This window comes from Molossus molossus, unplaced genomic scaffold (assembly GCF_014108415.1).
Source record: "Molossus molossus isolate mMolMol1 unplaced genomic scaffold, mMolMol1.p scaffold_m16_p_1, whole genome shotgun sequence".
NCBI lineage: Eukaryota > Metazoa > Chordata > Mammalia > Chiroptera > Molossidae > Molossus > Molossus molossus.
In genome coordinates this window covers 172,506,514-172,521,961 of record NW_023425344.1, presented here as the reverse complement: position 1 = coordinate 172,521,961, position 15,448 = coordinate 172,506,514, and the positions used below count along the sequence as shown (strand labels likewise).

Genomic DNA, 15,448 nt, shown 5'->3' with positions numbered 1-15,448 from the left:
GCTACACAAAAGGAGAACTCAGTAAAAGACAACATTTTAAATCTTTTCAAAGAAAGATGCTTGTTTAGGATTCACATCAGTAGTCGCTAATTGGGTAAATGCTAAGGACTTACATTCAAGTGCTTGAAGGATTACTGCATAGAAATTTGATACTGAAAATCTCTGCTCAGATGCTTCTTGGGATCATTAAAGATGAGATAATATATGAACCAATAGTGGTATTTAAATCCCAATCACTCTCAAGATAGGCTAAGATATACAGCTGTGAAGACATTCCACAAGTGGGTTCATTGATACCAAAAGTGGTACTGGGGGGGAAAAAAGACCTCATACAGTCTCCTGGCATTTCATACCAACCATCGGAGGAGGTAGTAATATAAAGTGTTGGAATTTAAAAAACAAGGTCAGCACTAACTGTAAACATTTCTAAAGCATTGTATGTAATTCCTTAAATCATAATGTAGAGAAAAAGAATTAGAATTCATATAAAACCAGATTTTTAAAAAGCAAAAAATAGGAATATTTAGTAAATTAACTCAAATGAAGCTTAAATGATACAGAACTGAAAATATTAGAAATCTATATACAATAGAAAGTGAATATAAATTAGCCTATTCTATGAACGTTTCCAGCTAAGCACTCATACAAATACATATTCACCTTTTTCTTTTATATAGGAATTACACACACATACATGACATGACGATTCTGGCAAAAATAGTTTAGAGATATTAAAAATATTCTCAAGTTTAAAAGATGGTATGGAATAAATTTTAACAACAACATTCTATATGGATGGAAACCCCTGATTTAATTCCATAATTTTCATGCCAGAAGCATGATTGGTTTTAATTTTTTAAAACAGATATTGGTATCATACACATTGGCTTATTAATAATTAAGGCATTTTGTATACATAGTATCTCAGTGTGGACAAAAAACTTTTAGTACTGATTATTTGCTCTGATGTTTTAAACTTTCAAAGTCTTTTAACATAAGAAAATAGCTGCACACATTTGAGTGTTTTTTATAAAACACAATCTTAAAAAAAGTAATGATGATTGGTCTTTGCGGTTCCTAGAAATAAGTTCTGTCTTATTTTTTCACATAGTATAAAGTGTATTCTTATGCAGGACTGCATTAAGATCCAGTAGTTCTTAAACAATGTTACCAAATAACCATATAAATCCCAAATGCAGCAAAGGTGAACAATCTTCATAGTGCACTTTCACCTTATTGAAGTTGAAGCTGCTCCTTTCGGATAATTTTTCCACTTCAATGTGAAGTAGATTGTTAGGGTTTCATTAGTGGTTTCATTATGTGGCTTTAAAAAAAAAAGTTTGAATTCTTCCAGTTCACAGTTCTCCAATGAGACTTGTTTGGAAATCATACAGTCCTGGGATGTTATGAATAACCAAATGCTCTTTAGTAGATGAAGTCTTTCAATGCAACTGTAATAAATAAGCATCTACATCCTTAGAGAATAGAACAAAAACATTTCATTAGCTAGTGTAGTAAATACACATATACACAACCCATTTTTGTCTCCCTTTTTGTTACTTGATTTGCCTTACTTTCCCTTTGTAACCTTCTGAAGGTAAAAGATGTGTCTTACTCTACTTTTTAATTTGCATTTGCTCAGCACAGGGCCTGGCACACAACACATGTTCAATAAATGTTTGTTAAATGCTGAGTAAATGTTCTGGTTCCTGTGATCAAGCAACTCTGCCTTTATAAAGTTAGGCAAGATCACTAAATCATTCACAACAATTCCTTCAGTTTGATGATAGCCAATCTTTCTGATTTCTACCCTCAAGAAAGTTATATATTGTAAAACATGTAAAAGAGGTTTTATCATAGCTTAAGAAACTTCATAGAACTTATAATCACTCAATATTGTCTATCTTAATCTTATGTTCATGACAAAGCTTCTCTCTTTATAAAAAAAATTACAATCAAAAGCAAACGTCTAAGAAAACAATAATTTTTCAGTTCTATTACCAAGAATATAAGATCCCTCCAGAACAATGTGATATATCATGTACGCTCTAAAAGTACTCCACTTTCTTTAAGCTTTTACACTTCATTTTTTCCTCCATTATCAAAAGAACAACAACAGAAAAAACTTCTGGGAAATTGATTTCTGTTTATAAGATTTTAATCATTAAAAATTCTACAAAGTAAAATTATACACATTGGTAACACACATGCTTGATATATCACTTTGCTTCTTTTCTTGAAAAGTATCCAAGAAGATTTTTACAAGTTAAGTCTTTAACATAAATTCTCTTATTTAATATATTTTTAAAATCAAAGGGCATATTTATATTTCTGGCTAATGCTAATTTATGATAGCAATATGTTCAGTAAAAAGGTGGAAACATTTAACAATGAGTTTTTTTCTGCAATTATATATATTTTATATACCAATGTTTTCTGAAGTTTAAATATTAAAATCCAATGAACATTTCCTTTAAGAGACAAGCAAGTCAATAAAAACCAATATCAAATTCATACTGTGATATGAACAGTTTACTTTTCCAAAGAGTATAATATTAACAAAAGTCAAGTAAAATATATCCTCCAAACCATTTAATTGTATTCTGTACCTCATTTTCGGATGCCTTCCTTACCTGGATTTTTAACTTTTTCAAATACTTTTCTTTGATTGGAACTAGGTCATTAAACAACCTCTATTATTTCTGTGGCTGTATCTCAAACACATTCAATGGGTAATTCTTGTGTTCCCTGTCAAAGTCACAGTCATATCAAGAACACCATAAGCATTTGCAAATATGAAACTGACTGTGGACCTTACTGAATAGTACTGAATTACTCTGCCTAAAGATTTAAGAGTTCCTTTATAAATGCATAATACTAACATTATTTCTAAATTTTAATTAAGCTTAAATATTGATTTTAACCTTAAAATTTTAAGCTTAAGTATAGATTACCTTAGCTATATTACCAGTATATCCTGGAACCAAAGTAAGATGATTTTCTTGTTCCCACAATCCACTTAATTGTTGCTTTAAAATCTGAATATTTCTAGGAGGGAAAAAGAAAATGAGAATGCAAATATAATATGAACTTTGGCAGTAAATACATTTAATAAAAACAGTTTAAAAAATTTTTAAGTGTTTATTAGAAAAAATTATACTAATTGAAGTCAAGCAACTCTTTAAAGTAGTACATGCCAATCATAGAAATTAAAGGTTACTTGTTAATGCAGGTAAGAAAACTAGGAATTTGAAGCATTTAGACAATTTTTTCTTGGGTATGAAGTGGAAAATTTTGAGAGTCTAAAAAGAAAATTATAAACTTTAAGGAGACTTAAAGTTTGGGAGACATTTTTGTAGTTTCATAATAATCTGGCTTATTTGGTAGAATACCTATATATTTTCACATCAAGAAAATATTCAAAATATGATGATTATAATATAGTTTTTAGAATTGTAATCATCCACACTGGACTCTGAGGTTCATGTCTAGGTAGCCAAAGGACCCTGCAGGATGCCTCAATTCCTGTGCCTCATTACTTACGCCACTAAAGGCCATCTCTTTTTCTCTCCCTTAATTCATTATGAAGGTTAAACCACTGCTGTGCTTTTTCCTTCTATAACAAAGAGGAGGGTTCTGCTAGAAGAGATACAGGGGGTTATTGGGCTCTGGGATTCAACTTCTATGTGTAATTTTCATATATGAACAGTATCTCAATTTAATATTTCCCTGAAAATAAAATAAATATTATATACTGACAAACATGGAATAACATTATCACGTAGTTTAATTCAGCTACTTTTCTGGAAAAAAAAAATTTTTTTTTGGAAGCCTGAGGATTACAGGTATACTCACCCATCACTTATAATTTCTGTTTTGGATGATAGTTCAGACCACCACCTTTTTATGACTGCTTGAAGCCAGTTTAAACCAACTATTATATATCTGAAATGACATTTTGTTACAAAATTCAAGTGTTTTCATCCAAGCCTTTACAAGAAATGATACCCCCCTACTCAAAAACACACATCTATTACATCAACCTTTCCCCCTTTTAAACATTGATTTCACAAAATTGTATTTTATATAACTTGTTTATACATGCTTTGGTAATTGTCTTTAGTCACTTCATATTATTTCCTAATTGGACTACAAGCAACTTGAAAAACTGTGTGTCCCATGAAGCTCAATCTACTATTAACACATTTACAGGGCACAAAATCAAGGATGCTGAAAAATAAATACGCATTGAGATTCAAATTAGCACTTACTCTTCAAATTTGCTTTTAAGTAGTGATTTTACAAGAGGCAACAAGTCTACACAGCAGCCAAGTGAGATGTATTGCTTTTCTTCCTGTAAACTAAAAGAAATACTAAGTTATAAAAATATGAACAGGTCATAATTTGTCCATTTTTAAAACTAATTTACTTTCTGAAAAATATTTTTTTACCTATTGGTAAGCACAGGAAGACAATCTACCACGACTCCAAGGTCTTCTATCCTGTGGGTACAAAAGGATAGTATCGACTAGAGAACTGATTTTCTCAGTCATTTTCATATGATGACACTGCTTCTGAGAAACTCACTCATTCAAGAAATAATCCGTGTCCATGATTAGCCACGTGCTGGGGATACAGCAGTGAACAAAGAGATAGGGCTTGCATTTCTAATATGTGTGTGAGTATGAGTGTGTGTAAGAGTGTGTGTGTGTCAGGGGTGGGTGGGAGGAGAAGGCAGAGACAGACAAAAAACACATAAACAAGTAAAATATATAGAACATGTAGATGGTAGTAAGTGCTATGGAGAAATATAAAACAGAAAAGATAGATAGGGAATAAAGAAATGTACATTTTAAAATAAGGTGGCCAAGGAAGGCCTCACTAAGGTAATACTTGAGAAGGTAATGTTTAACGTTTTCACTCAAAGGGGATTTTTAAAGGTTTCGTTTTCCCATTCTGGTATCTCTTAGTTTTATGGATAAGAATCTTAGAGAAGGTAACAGCTTTGTTCAGACTGATAAAACTGATGGTTTTCTGTATTTTGGTTACTCTTAGACTGGTGATGAGTGTAATTTAAACCATATTGTCTCTCTACTGAAGCTAAATGTAGAAGTTCAATTTTAGCCAGCAATAACAAAAAAGAAGAGGCACTTCCAGACAGCACACTGGAAATTACTTTTATTGAAGAAAGAGCATAAAAGGTCACACTTACCTCACCAAATAAGCTACAAGTTCACTTATACTTCTTTTTTTCCAGAAAGTTAAAGCTACATTCAATCTCAAATTCCTGCTGAACAAAACCTGTGCCATTGTTTCATGGTCCTGAGAAACCTGAAAGGCAATAATCAAATTTCTTAAAAAGCACACTGAGCCCTGGCCGGTTTTGCTCAGTGGTTAGAGCATCGGCCTGCGGTCCAGAGAGATTTGGGTTCAGTTCCCATTAAGGGCGCGTACCTTGGTTGCAGTTTGTCCCCAGTCCTGGATGGGTCGTGTGGGTGGCAACCACTCGATGTGTCCCTTTCACAATGTTTCTCTCTCTCTCTCTTCCTCTCTCTCCCTACCACTCTATCTGAACAAAAAATGGAAAAATGTCCTTGGGTGAGGATAAAAAAAAAAAATCACTGAATTATGATATAAAATCATTGTTTCAATTAAATTATTGTAGTAGACATATTTTAAAATTATACAAAGGTGGTGATTACCAGGGGAAAAGGAGGGTGGGGGCAGATAGAAGATGGTAAAGCGGGAGATAAGTGGTGATGGAAGGAGACAACTTTGGGTGGTGAACACACAATACTATACAGATGATATATCATAGAATTCTACACTCAAAACCTATATGATTTTATTAATCAATGTCACCCCAATAACGAACAAAACAGGTCCAGAGGCATGGATGCAAGGAACAGACTGACATAACTCAGAGGAGGGGGAAGATGGGAAGAGATTAATTAAAGAACTTACATACATATAGGCATAGCCAATGGACACATACAATAGTGTGGTGAAGGCCTGGGGTGGGACTGGGAGAAGGGGGAAATTGGGGGCATCTGTAATACTCGCAACAACAACAAAAAAAAACAATTAACTCAAAATGATCACAGACTTAAGTAGGTATCATAAAACTATAGAGCTTTTAGAAAAAAATAGGAGAACATCTTCAGGATCTTGAGGTATAATTTACACACCATAAAATTCATCCATTAAACGTATGTAATTTAATTATTTTTAATCAATTTACAGAGTTGTGCAACCATCATAACAATCCAGTTTTAGAAAGTTCTTATCATGTCCTTCAAGTCCCCTTGAGCCTGTTCAAATAACTAATGTTGCCTGAGCCAGAACAGCAGCACACCTTAGCAGGTTTGCCTAAACAAAGCTTCTACAGGTAATTTTGAGAGCTAGCGAAATGTGCTTGGATAACTGGCTTTGGTGGTCCACTTTTTTTTTTAATATGTGTTCTCTATTGATTTTTAGAGAGACAGAAAGGGACAGGAAGAGAGAAATAGAAACATCAATGAGACAGAGAAACATTGATCAGCTGCTTCCCACGCATACCTCACTGGATATCGGGCCTGAAACCTGGACATATACCCTGACCAGGAATTGAACTGGCGACCTCTTGGTACCTGAGTCAACGCTCAACCACTGAGCCACACTGGCCAGATTTCTTTTATCCTTCCTTCATTTATTTATCTATCCTTACCCAAGGATATTTTTCCACTGATCTTTTTTTAGAGAGAGTGGAAGAGAGAAAGGGAGGAAGAGAGAGAGAGAGAGGGAGAGGCAGAAACATTCATTGGTTGCCTCCCACATGACCCCAACTGAGGACCAGGGATCGAACCTGCAACTCAGGTACGTGCCCATGACCAGGAATTGAACCTGAGACCCTTTGGTCCTGAGGTTGGTGCTCTAACCACTGAGTAAACTGGTCAGGGCTCTTTTCCCTTCCTTTAAATCTCTACTGGCCAACCTGTCATTCTGGATATCCATAGCAGCTTGTCAATCATTTTAAGCCACCTCAGATATCACTAACTTAGAGAAATGGAATAAACAACTGATTCAAATTTGGTTAATCAGGAAAGCTGTGTCAGGGAGTTACAAACATTCAAATAAATCTGAATTCAATGGGTGGCAAATCATTCTGCTAGCAGAACATGGCAAAGAAAAAAACAAATAGTGTAACAATAACATTAAGTTTATAAACGTACTTACCTCAGAAAAAAAACCACTGTATTTTGATGATGCACTTTCTGTCTGTGAAGAACCAGAATCACTGGAGTTAAGCAAATATGTTCGACTATCACGGTGTAATTTCTCAGGCAGATGGCCTGCACAAGCCAGTTCATTTTCTTTATTTGCCATGTCACAGCCCCCACTTCTAGGGGACTGTTTCTTTTTATAACAATAATTTGGGAAAGGATAATAAACTTTCTTTCTGTGGTAGATCACCTTACGTAGTTTATCTGGGCTTTTCACAACTTGTCCAACTGTTCTGTAAAAATGAAAAAGAAGCACATAAAAATCTTTAAAAGTTTTTAAACAGAAAGATTTAATAGGTCATATTTTGTGATACAATAGAACAGAATTGGAAGTAAACAGAATTTTAAGAACCTTAAATTTTAGATCATAAAAAGAACAATGAAAAGGATGATGCTTTACACCAAATGAAAATAAAAAGAGACATAATAACTACATGCTTTTAAAATGAAATATTATAGGCTATTCTGAGAGTAAGAAAATTATAACAATTTCTTTTCTTTTTTCTTCTTTATTGATTTTTAGAAAGGAAGGGAGAGGGAGAGATAGAAACATCAATGAGAGAGAACATTGATTGGCCACCTCCTGCATGCCCACAACCTGGGCATGTGCCCTGACCAGGAATCGAACTGGCGACCTCTTGGTGTATAACAATTTCTAATCACCTAAATTTTTTCTAACAAAGTGATAAATAATTATACATATTTGAATATTTTAAAGTTTATTTTTATTAAATCGAAGTATATTTAATTTTATTTGAATAAGAAACCACAATGGAGCACGTCTCATGGTTCAGTATAGTGGTCTTCAAACCTCAGGTTTGACCTCAGGATGCTTTGCACTCTTAAAAACTCCTGAGGTCTCCTGAACAGACATTTCTCCCAAGAAGACATACAAATGTCCAACAGATATATAAAAAGATGATCAATTTCACTAGCTATTAGGAAAATGCAAATCAGAACTACAATGAGATACCACCTTGCATCTGTCAGAATAGCTATTATCAAGACAAGCAATAACATGTTGGAAAAACTGTAGAGAAAAAGGAACCAGCCCTGGCCGGTTTGGCTCAGCGGTTAGAGCATCAGCCTGTGGTCCACAGAGACCCGGGTTCGGTTCCCGCTAAGGGCATGTACCTTGGCTGCAGTTTGTCCCTGGCCCTGGTTGGGTCGTGTGGGTGGCGGCCACTCGATGTGTCCCTTTCACATCGATGTTTCTCTCTCTTCCTCTCTCTCCTTCCCGCTCTATCTGAGTAGAAAATGGAAAAATGTACTCGGATGAGGATAAAAAAAAAAAGAAAAAAAGAAAAAGGAACCATCAGTCACTGCTGGTGGGAATGTAAACTGGTATAGCCACTATGGAAAACAGTATAGAGGTTCCCCCCAAAATTAAGAATAAAGTTAATAAATGACCCTGCAACCCCTCTTCTGTTATCTACCTGAAAAACTTGATTTATTCTAAATGATATATGTGCCCCCATGTTCATTGCAGCATTATTCATGGTGGCCAAGACATAGGAACAACCGAAGTGTCCTTTGATAGATGACTGAATAAAGAAGATGTTGTACATATATACAATGGAATACTACTCAGCCACAAGAAAAGATTAAATACTGCTATTTGTGACAACATGGATGGATTTTGAGAATATGCTATGCGAAATAAGTCAGAAAGTCAAGCACCATATGAATTCACTCATATGTGGGATATAAAACTGAAAGCAACATATGAACAAACAAGACAAACAAACAAACAAAACACGTAGACACATATAATAGTATGGTGGTTACCAGAGGAAAAGGGGGGTGGGATGGTAGTAAAGGGAAAGGGAGTCAGTTATATGGTGATGGAAGAAGACTAGACATTGGGTGATGAACACACAATGCAATATACAGATGGTCTATTAGAACTGTACACTTGAAACCTATATAATTGTATTAACTAATGTCACCCCAATAAATTTTTTAAATTCTGTAAATTCAAAAATTTTTATGTGGGATATATTTACTGTATTGGGAACTAAAACTGAGAAATGTTAATTCATTTAAAAATAATAGACTCATACAGATTAACACAGAATATTTTATACCAAAATAATCCTATATATACACATAGTAAGAAGAATGGCACTGTTTTACATCTTTGCAAAATCTCTAATATCTGTTTTAACAGAAGACAGCTGGATTCTCATCATCTGCTTCTCCATTCAATCTACTGTGGTATCAAATGTAGCCTCTGGAAAACTCTACTGTACATAAAAATTTTTTTAAAGGTGAATAATGACCCTGAACAAATCATTTAACTTCTCTGATCTTTAGTTTTCCTCATCAATTGTTAGGAGGTAATGATACCTACCCAGTAGGACTGTTGCAAGGATCAGAGATAATATCGATGCATTTAGCACAGTGCCTAGCACAAAAGAACTGTTTGACAATAAGTTAATTATTATAACAAAAGAGAATACTTTTTTTTTTTTTTCCTATTTTTACTCTTATCCAGCTTTCAATACTTTCTGTTTCCCACAAACTTTAAAGATGTTCTTACCTATTTATGTAAGCAGCCAACTGTTTTGGAGATTTCTTAACCTGAAAAATTAAAATAGTTGCAGCATATTTAAGTTCTTAAATAAAGCTATGTAAACTTTGTGATTGATATCAACAAATCTGAAATTCAACAGTTAAAATTTTCAGATTAAAGTTTTTCTGTTCTAATGCTTTATCTCAATCATTAGTTATGACAACACTGTATACAGATGGTGTTGATATATCCATCTCCCTATTTTCCATGCCACTAGTTACATAATATACTTATAAGGTACTTAATAAGTTGAATTTTAATGTGGTTTACAAGAAATTATATCAGTGCTGATATGCCTTGCATTGGTGAACAGAAAGCACCTAAGATTCTGCTTTAATATTAAACTAAAATATTAAAATTTTCACTGGCCAGTTTGGTTCAGTAGTAGAGTATTGGCCCGTGGATCAATGAGTCGCGGGTTTGATTCTGGCCAAGGGCACGTACCCCAGCCCTGGTCAGGGTCGTGCAGGAGGCAACCAGTCGATGTGTGCCTCTCACGTCAATGTTTCTCTCTTTCTCCCTCCCACTCTATCTGAAGATAAATAGAAAAAATATCCTTAGGTGAGGATTACAAAAAAAAAAAAAAAATTTAAAATTTACCATAACAAAACAGTACACTCACTGGCCAGAAAGTTTTTAGAGCTTTCAGAATATAAAGTTTTCAATATTGCGTTAATTCTACTTAATTCTGGCAAGTTAAGCAGAATCAGTACTTCCTGTTCTTTAAATAATTTAATCCAAACTATCCATAGACCTAACAGTTTAAATTGTCTGTGATGAAATGAAAGACTGTACGTCCCTAAAATTTATACGTTGAAATCCTAACCTCCCAAAATGATGGTATTAGGAGGCAGGGCTTTTGGGAGGTGACTGGCTCATGAATGAGGCCAGTGCTCTTATAAAAGAGAACCCAGAGAGCTCTCTCATCCCTTCCACCATGTTAAGACACAGAGAGAAGACAGACATCATGTATGAACCAGGAAGTGGGCCCTCCCCAGACACCAAATCTGCCTGGGTCTTGATGTTTAACTTCCCAGCCTCTAGAACTGTGAGAAATAAATTTCTGTTGTTAGAAGCCACCCAGTCTATGGTATTCTTAGCCTGAATGGACTAAGAGGCTGTCTTACCTGTTACCTAGAAACCATGGACTTACCTCCTTCATGTTCTTATTAGTGAAATTAGAGATTCTTTTTCTAGGAAGATCAGTGGAATGATCCTCAATATTATTACAAAAGTTCCGTTTTTTAACATTGTGGGTTTCAGATGCCATAATCTCTTAAATACCTAGACAACAAAATAAAAATAAAAAATAAAAAATACAAAGAGCAAAAGAACCTAATTATTTCTTTAATGCACATAAAAATACAACTCCTCGCTATGTAAAAAAGGCTTATGAGTAAAGCAGAGAACACAGTTCTAATTTATACATTTTAAAAACCTTGAATACAGAGGAAGCCCAGGCCGGGCATATCAGGAAATTAAGACTCTTTCTATTTTCATTCCTTTTAGTTGCCACCAGTAACAATAACATGGCATGTATTTTGGGCCAATGCAAAATGTCAAACTCCCCATTTTCCATATCACTAGCCATATATTAAATTTAAATTTACAGGTCATGAAATCATGTCTATGTGTACAGTAGTAATCGTTAATGCCATTCAAATCTACAGAAGCCTAAAATTTTTGAACCAAATCACATATATCACAAGTAGCCAGAGGAGCCAAAATCAAACTATATATATCTGATTTGTTTTATGCCTAACCCTTACATTTTCTTTCATTCTTGCAGCTAGCTCTCCAAAGCTTTCTTCTAACTTTGAAAAATAATCCACACTCTCCTATTCCTCCAATTATATCTGATCCATGAATAGCCCTTCCACTTGTACCCCCAGGTTAAGAAACCTTTCAGATGAGACTTTTAAAAAAGTAATTAAATAACTGCAGTAATACAATAAGCACTGACAGAAGGATACCATGTGAGTGAGCAAAGCTCCACTGAGGAGAGCCTTAAAGGACAAACACTATATGCAGAACTGAAAAGTGTGAAGTAACATGGGTTGTTTGCCATTATCTTAAGCAGATGCATGTGACTGGAGCTCAAGCTGGGGGTGGATTGCAGCAGAGTGAGTAATGAGGCTGGAAGAGAGAGGCAGAAGATAGATTATAAAGGGTCTTGTTCACCAGGTAAGCTTTTTAAAAAAAAATCCTCACCCAAGGATATGCTTACTGATTTGAGAGAGAGAGACAGAGACAGAGACAGAGACAGAGATAAAGAGAAAAGAGAACTCTGATTGGTTGCCACCATTTGGTTGACGTGCCCCTACCAGGGATTGAACCTGCAACCTATGTATGTGCTCTGACCCGAATCAAACCAGCAATCTTTCAGGATACATACTATACAATGCTCCAACCAACTGGGCCACACCTACCAGGGCTTTCTTTTTTCTTTTTCTTTTTTAAAGGAAGGGAGACATTTAAAGATAGCAGACTAAACCCATGCAATTACTTCTACCTTTCCCTGAGACCCCATTAAAATGACAGTAAAAAGTGTTTAAAGATATAAAAGCCGACTTCCGGTCAAGATGGTGGCATAGGTAAACACAGTATCGTGTCCTCCCACAACCACATCAAAGTTACAACTAAACTACAGAACAATTATCATACAGAACTGCCTGAAATCAAGCTGAATGGAAGTCCTACAACTACAGAATTAAAGAAGAAGCCACATCGAGAATGGTAGGAGGGGCAGAGGTGGACAGGCTGGTCCCACACCCACGTGTGGCGGATAAAAATCAGAAGGCTTCCTCGGCTGGGAAGGTGCTCCCTGAAGACTGACGGGTCCCCGTCCCACACCAGGTGCCCTGCACAGGGTTCCAGTGCCAGGAAGAGAAGTCCCCATAACTTCTAACTGGAAAACCAGCGGGAACTGAGGCTCAGGGAGGCTGAAGCAGCTAGAGCCCCAGGCAGCTCCTCTTAAAGGGCCTGCACACGAACTTATCGGACTCCCTCCCTCTCAGCTTGGAGGGGAGGCAGCTCGAGGGGCACCAGAGACATACAGGGAAGAACTGAGCTGTTTGGCATTGGAGCGAGGGCTGGAGAGGGGGCTTTCTCCTGGACAGACGTGCAATCAGAGGCCTTTGTTCATTTGGTCAGCCCTTCCCTGGGGCAGCAGCCAGCGGCCATATCTGGGACTCCAGCAACCTGGCTCACACTGGTAGCCCCGCCCTAGTGACTCCCTGAGGCCCCGCCCCACCCAACTTGCAGGCCCACCCAAGCTGTTGCCAGTTGCTTTACTACAGGATTGGCCTGTCTTGGATCCTGCTTCAGGTTTTCCTAAATTCGTTCAAACAAGCAGCATCTGGTCTCAGCTAGCCCCATACCCCATTAAGTAATACACAGAAACAAACACAGGGAGGGAGCCAAAATGAGGAGACAAAGAAACAGGTCCCCAATGAGAGAACAGAACAGAACTCCAGGAAAAGAACTAAGAAACCTAACAGATGCAGAGTTCAAAACACTGCTTATAAGGATGCTCAATGAACTTAGTGAGGGCCTCAAGACCATAAAAAAGGAGCAGTCAGAAATGAAGGAGGCACTAACTGAAAAAAAAGAATAATTACACAGATTCAATAGTAGAGTAGGTAAATCCAAGAAGCAAACCATCGATTTGGAACATAAGGAAGCAAAAAACACCCAATCAGAACAGCAAAAAGAAAAAAGAATCCAAAAAAATGAGGATAGTGTAAGGAGCCTCTGGGGCAACTTCAAGCATACCAACATTCGCGTCTTGGGGGTACCAGAAAGAGAAGAGAGAGAACACGAAATCGAAAACCTGTTTGAAACAATAATGGCAGAAAACTTCCCTAACTTGGTGAAGGAAACAGACATACAAGTCCAGGAAGCACAGAGAGTCCTAAACGAGATGAATCCCAAAAGGCCCACACCAAGACGCATCATCATCAAAATGCAAAAGGTTCAAGACAGAGAGAATCTTAAAAGCAGCAAGAGAAAGGCAGCTAGTTACCTACAAGGGAGTTCCCATAAGACTGTCAGCTGATTTCTCAAAAGACACTTTGCAGGCCAGAAGGGAGTGGCAAGAAATATTCAGAGTGATGAAAAGCAAGAACCTACAATCAAGATTACTCTATCCTGCAAAGCTGTCATTTAGAATCAATGGCCATATACAGACTTTCCCAGACAAGGAAAAGCTAAAGGAGTTCATCACCACCAAACCATTATTATATGAAATGTTGAAGGGTCTTCTTGAAGAAAAAGATTAAAAAATATGAACAAAGAAAACGGCAATGAATACATATCTATCGACAATTGAATCTACAAACAAAATGAACAGGCAGAACAGAATCATTCTCATAGATACAGAGAACATTTTGTTGGTTGCCAGATGGGAGGGGTGTTGGGGGAATGGGTGAAAAAGGTGAAGGGATTAAGAAGAACAAATTGGTTGCTAGACTGACAAACATCAAAGGAAAAGATAAACCAAAGAACTTATATTATGTGTGTGTGTGTGTGTGTGTGTGTGTGTGTGTGTGTGTATGCATAACTAATGGACAAAGACAACAGTGTGGGAAAAGGCAAGAGGAGGGGAGGGAGTGGGGAGGAGGGGGTCAGTAAGGGAAAAATGAAGAACATCTGTAATACATTCAACAATAAAAATAAATTTTTTTAAAAAGACTATACAGTATTGCTATAGATATTTTCTTGAGAAGGTAGAAAAATGGTGGCATACAGAGAGAGCTAGAGGGATGAATTCCCTTTATATAGCAGTCATCTCCTACCCGAAAGATGAGAAGGGATCTATTCATATAATTTACTACAATGGCTGCCAAACCAGGAGATTAAATAGCTCTAAGTGTTCAGATACTCCCTACCTACTCCTAATGAGAAAAGCTCATCATACAGGAATGAAACATGTCTGGACTTTTGTCTCTAATAACTTAAGTTACAGCTCAAGATCAAATTAAGTTAAGCTTTCTTTTTACATGAATATATTATAGTATATCAATTATTTATATTATATTTAAGCCTGCAATTTCACTCTTCTCTTTTTTTTTTTTAAATCCTCACCCAAGGACATTTTTTTTTTCCATTTATCTTCAGATAGAACGGGAGGGAAGGAGGGAGGAAGAGAGAGAGAAACATCAATGTGAGAGAGACACATCGACTGGTTGCCACCCACACGACCCCAACCAGGGCCGGGGACAAACTGCAACCGAGGTATGTGCCCTTAGCGGGAACCGAACTCGGAACTCTCTGGTCCTCGGGCCAACACTAATCGCTGAGCCAAACCAGCCAGGGCTCATTCTTCTTGAAAAACAAAGCATGGTTGTGTAGCAAGAACTATAATTATTAATATGTCAAGTATCAGTGAATCTCCTCCAATCACCAGCACCAGAGTCACTCTCACTATTACTAAGGGCATGTATGATAGTCTCGCCAAGTCTTGAGGTTGAAGATTTATAACCATCTTATAATAATAAAACATTTAAAGAGATTTTAGAATTTAAAGCTTCAGCTTTATTTTTTTTTAACCCAGAGATATCAAGTAAGTTACACAAAGACAGTTAGCTAGTTAGTGGTATAGTGTAAGGCA

General features: G+C 36.3%; 1 protein-coding gene across 2 annotated transcripts in view; it reads right to left on the bottom strand.

Annotated features, from left to right (window-relative positions):
• Positions 1 to 514: 514 nt before the first annotated feature.
• The window catches only part of KATNBL1 (katanin regulatory subunit B1 like 1), a 36,369-nt gene continuing 21,435 nt past the window's right edge, over positions 515 to 15,448 (bottom strand). The window contains exons 2-10 of one of the 2 annotated variants that reach the window (XM_036263625.1): positions 10,991 to 11,121; positions 9,805 to 9,845; positions 7,216 to 7,495; positions 5,213 to 5,331; positions 4,452 to 4,502; positions 4,272 to 4,361; positions 3,856 to 3,945; positions 2,955 to 3,048; positions 515 to 1,475 (exon numbers count right to left, since the gene is read on the bottom strand). In XM_036263625.1, the coding sequence (XP_036119518.1) occupies positions 1,443 to 1,475; positions 2,955 to 3,048; positions 3,856 to 3,945; positions 4,272 to 4,361; positions 4,452 to 4,502; positions 5,213 to 5,331; positions 7,216 to 7,495; positions 9,805 to 9,845; positions 10,991 to 11,107 (915 nt within the window). In that variant the 5' untranslated portion in view covers positions 11,108 to 11,121 and the 3' untranslated portion in view covers positions 515 to 1,442. The remainder of the gene's footprint in view (positions 1,476 to 2,954; positions 3,049 to 3,855; positions 3,946 to 4,271; positions 4,362 to 4,451; positions 4,503 to 5,212; positions 5,332 to 7,215; positions 7,496 to 9,804; positions 9,846 to 10,990; positions 11,122 to 15,448) is intronic. The other variant, XM_036263624.1, reaches the window with a different exon arrangement.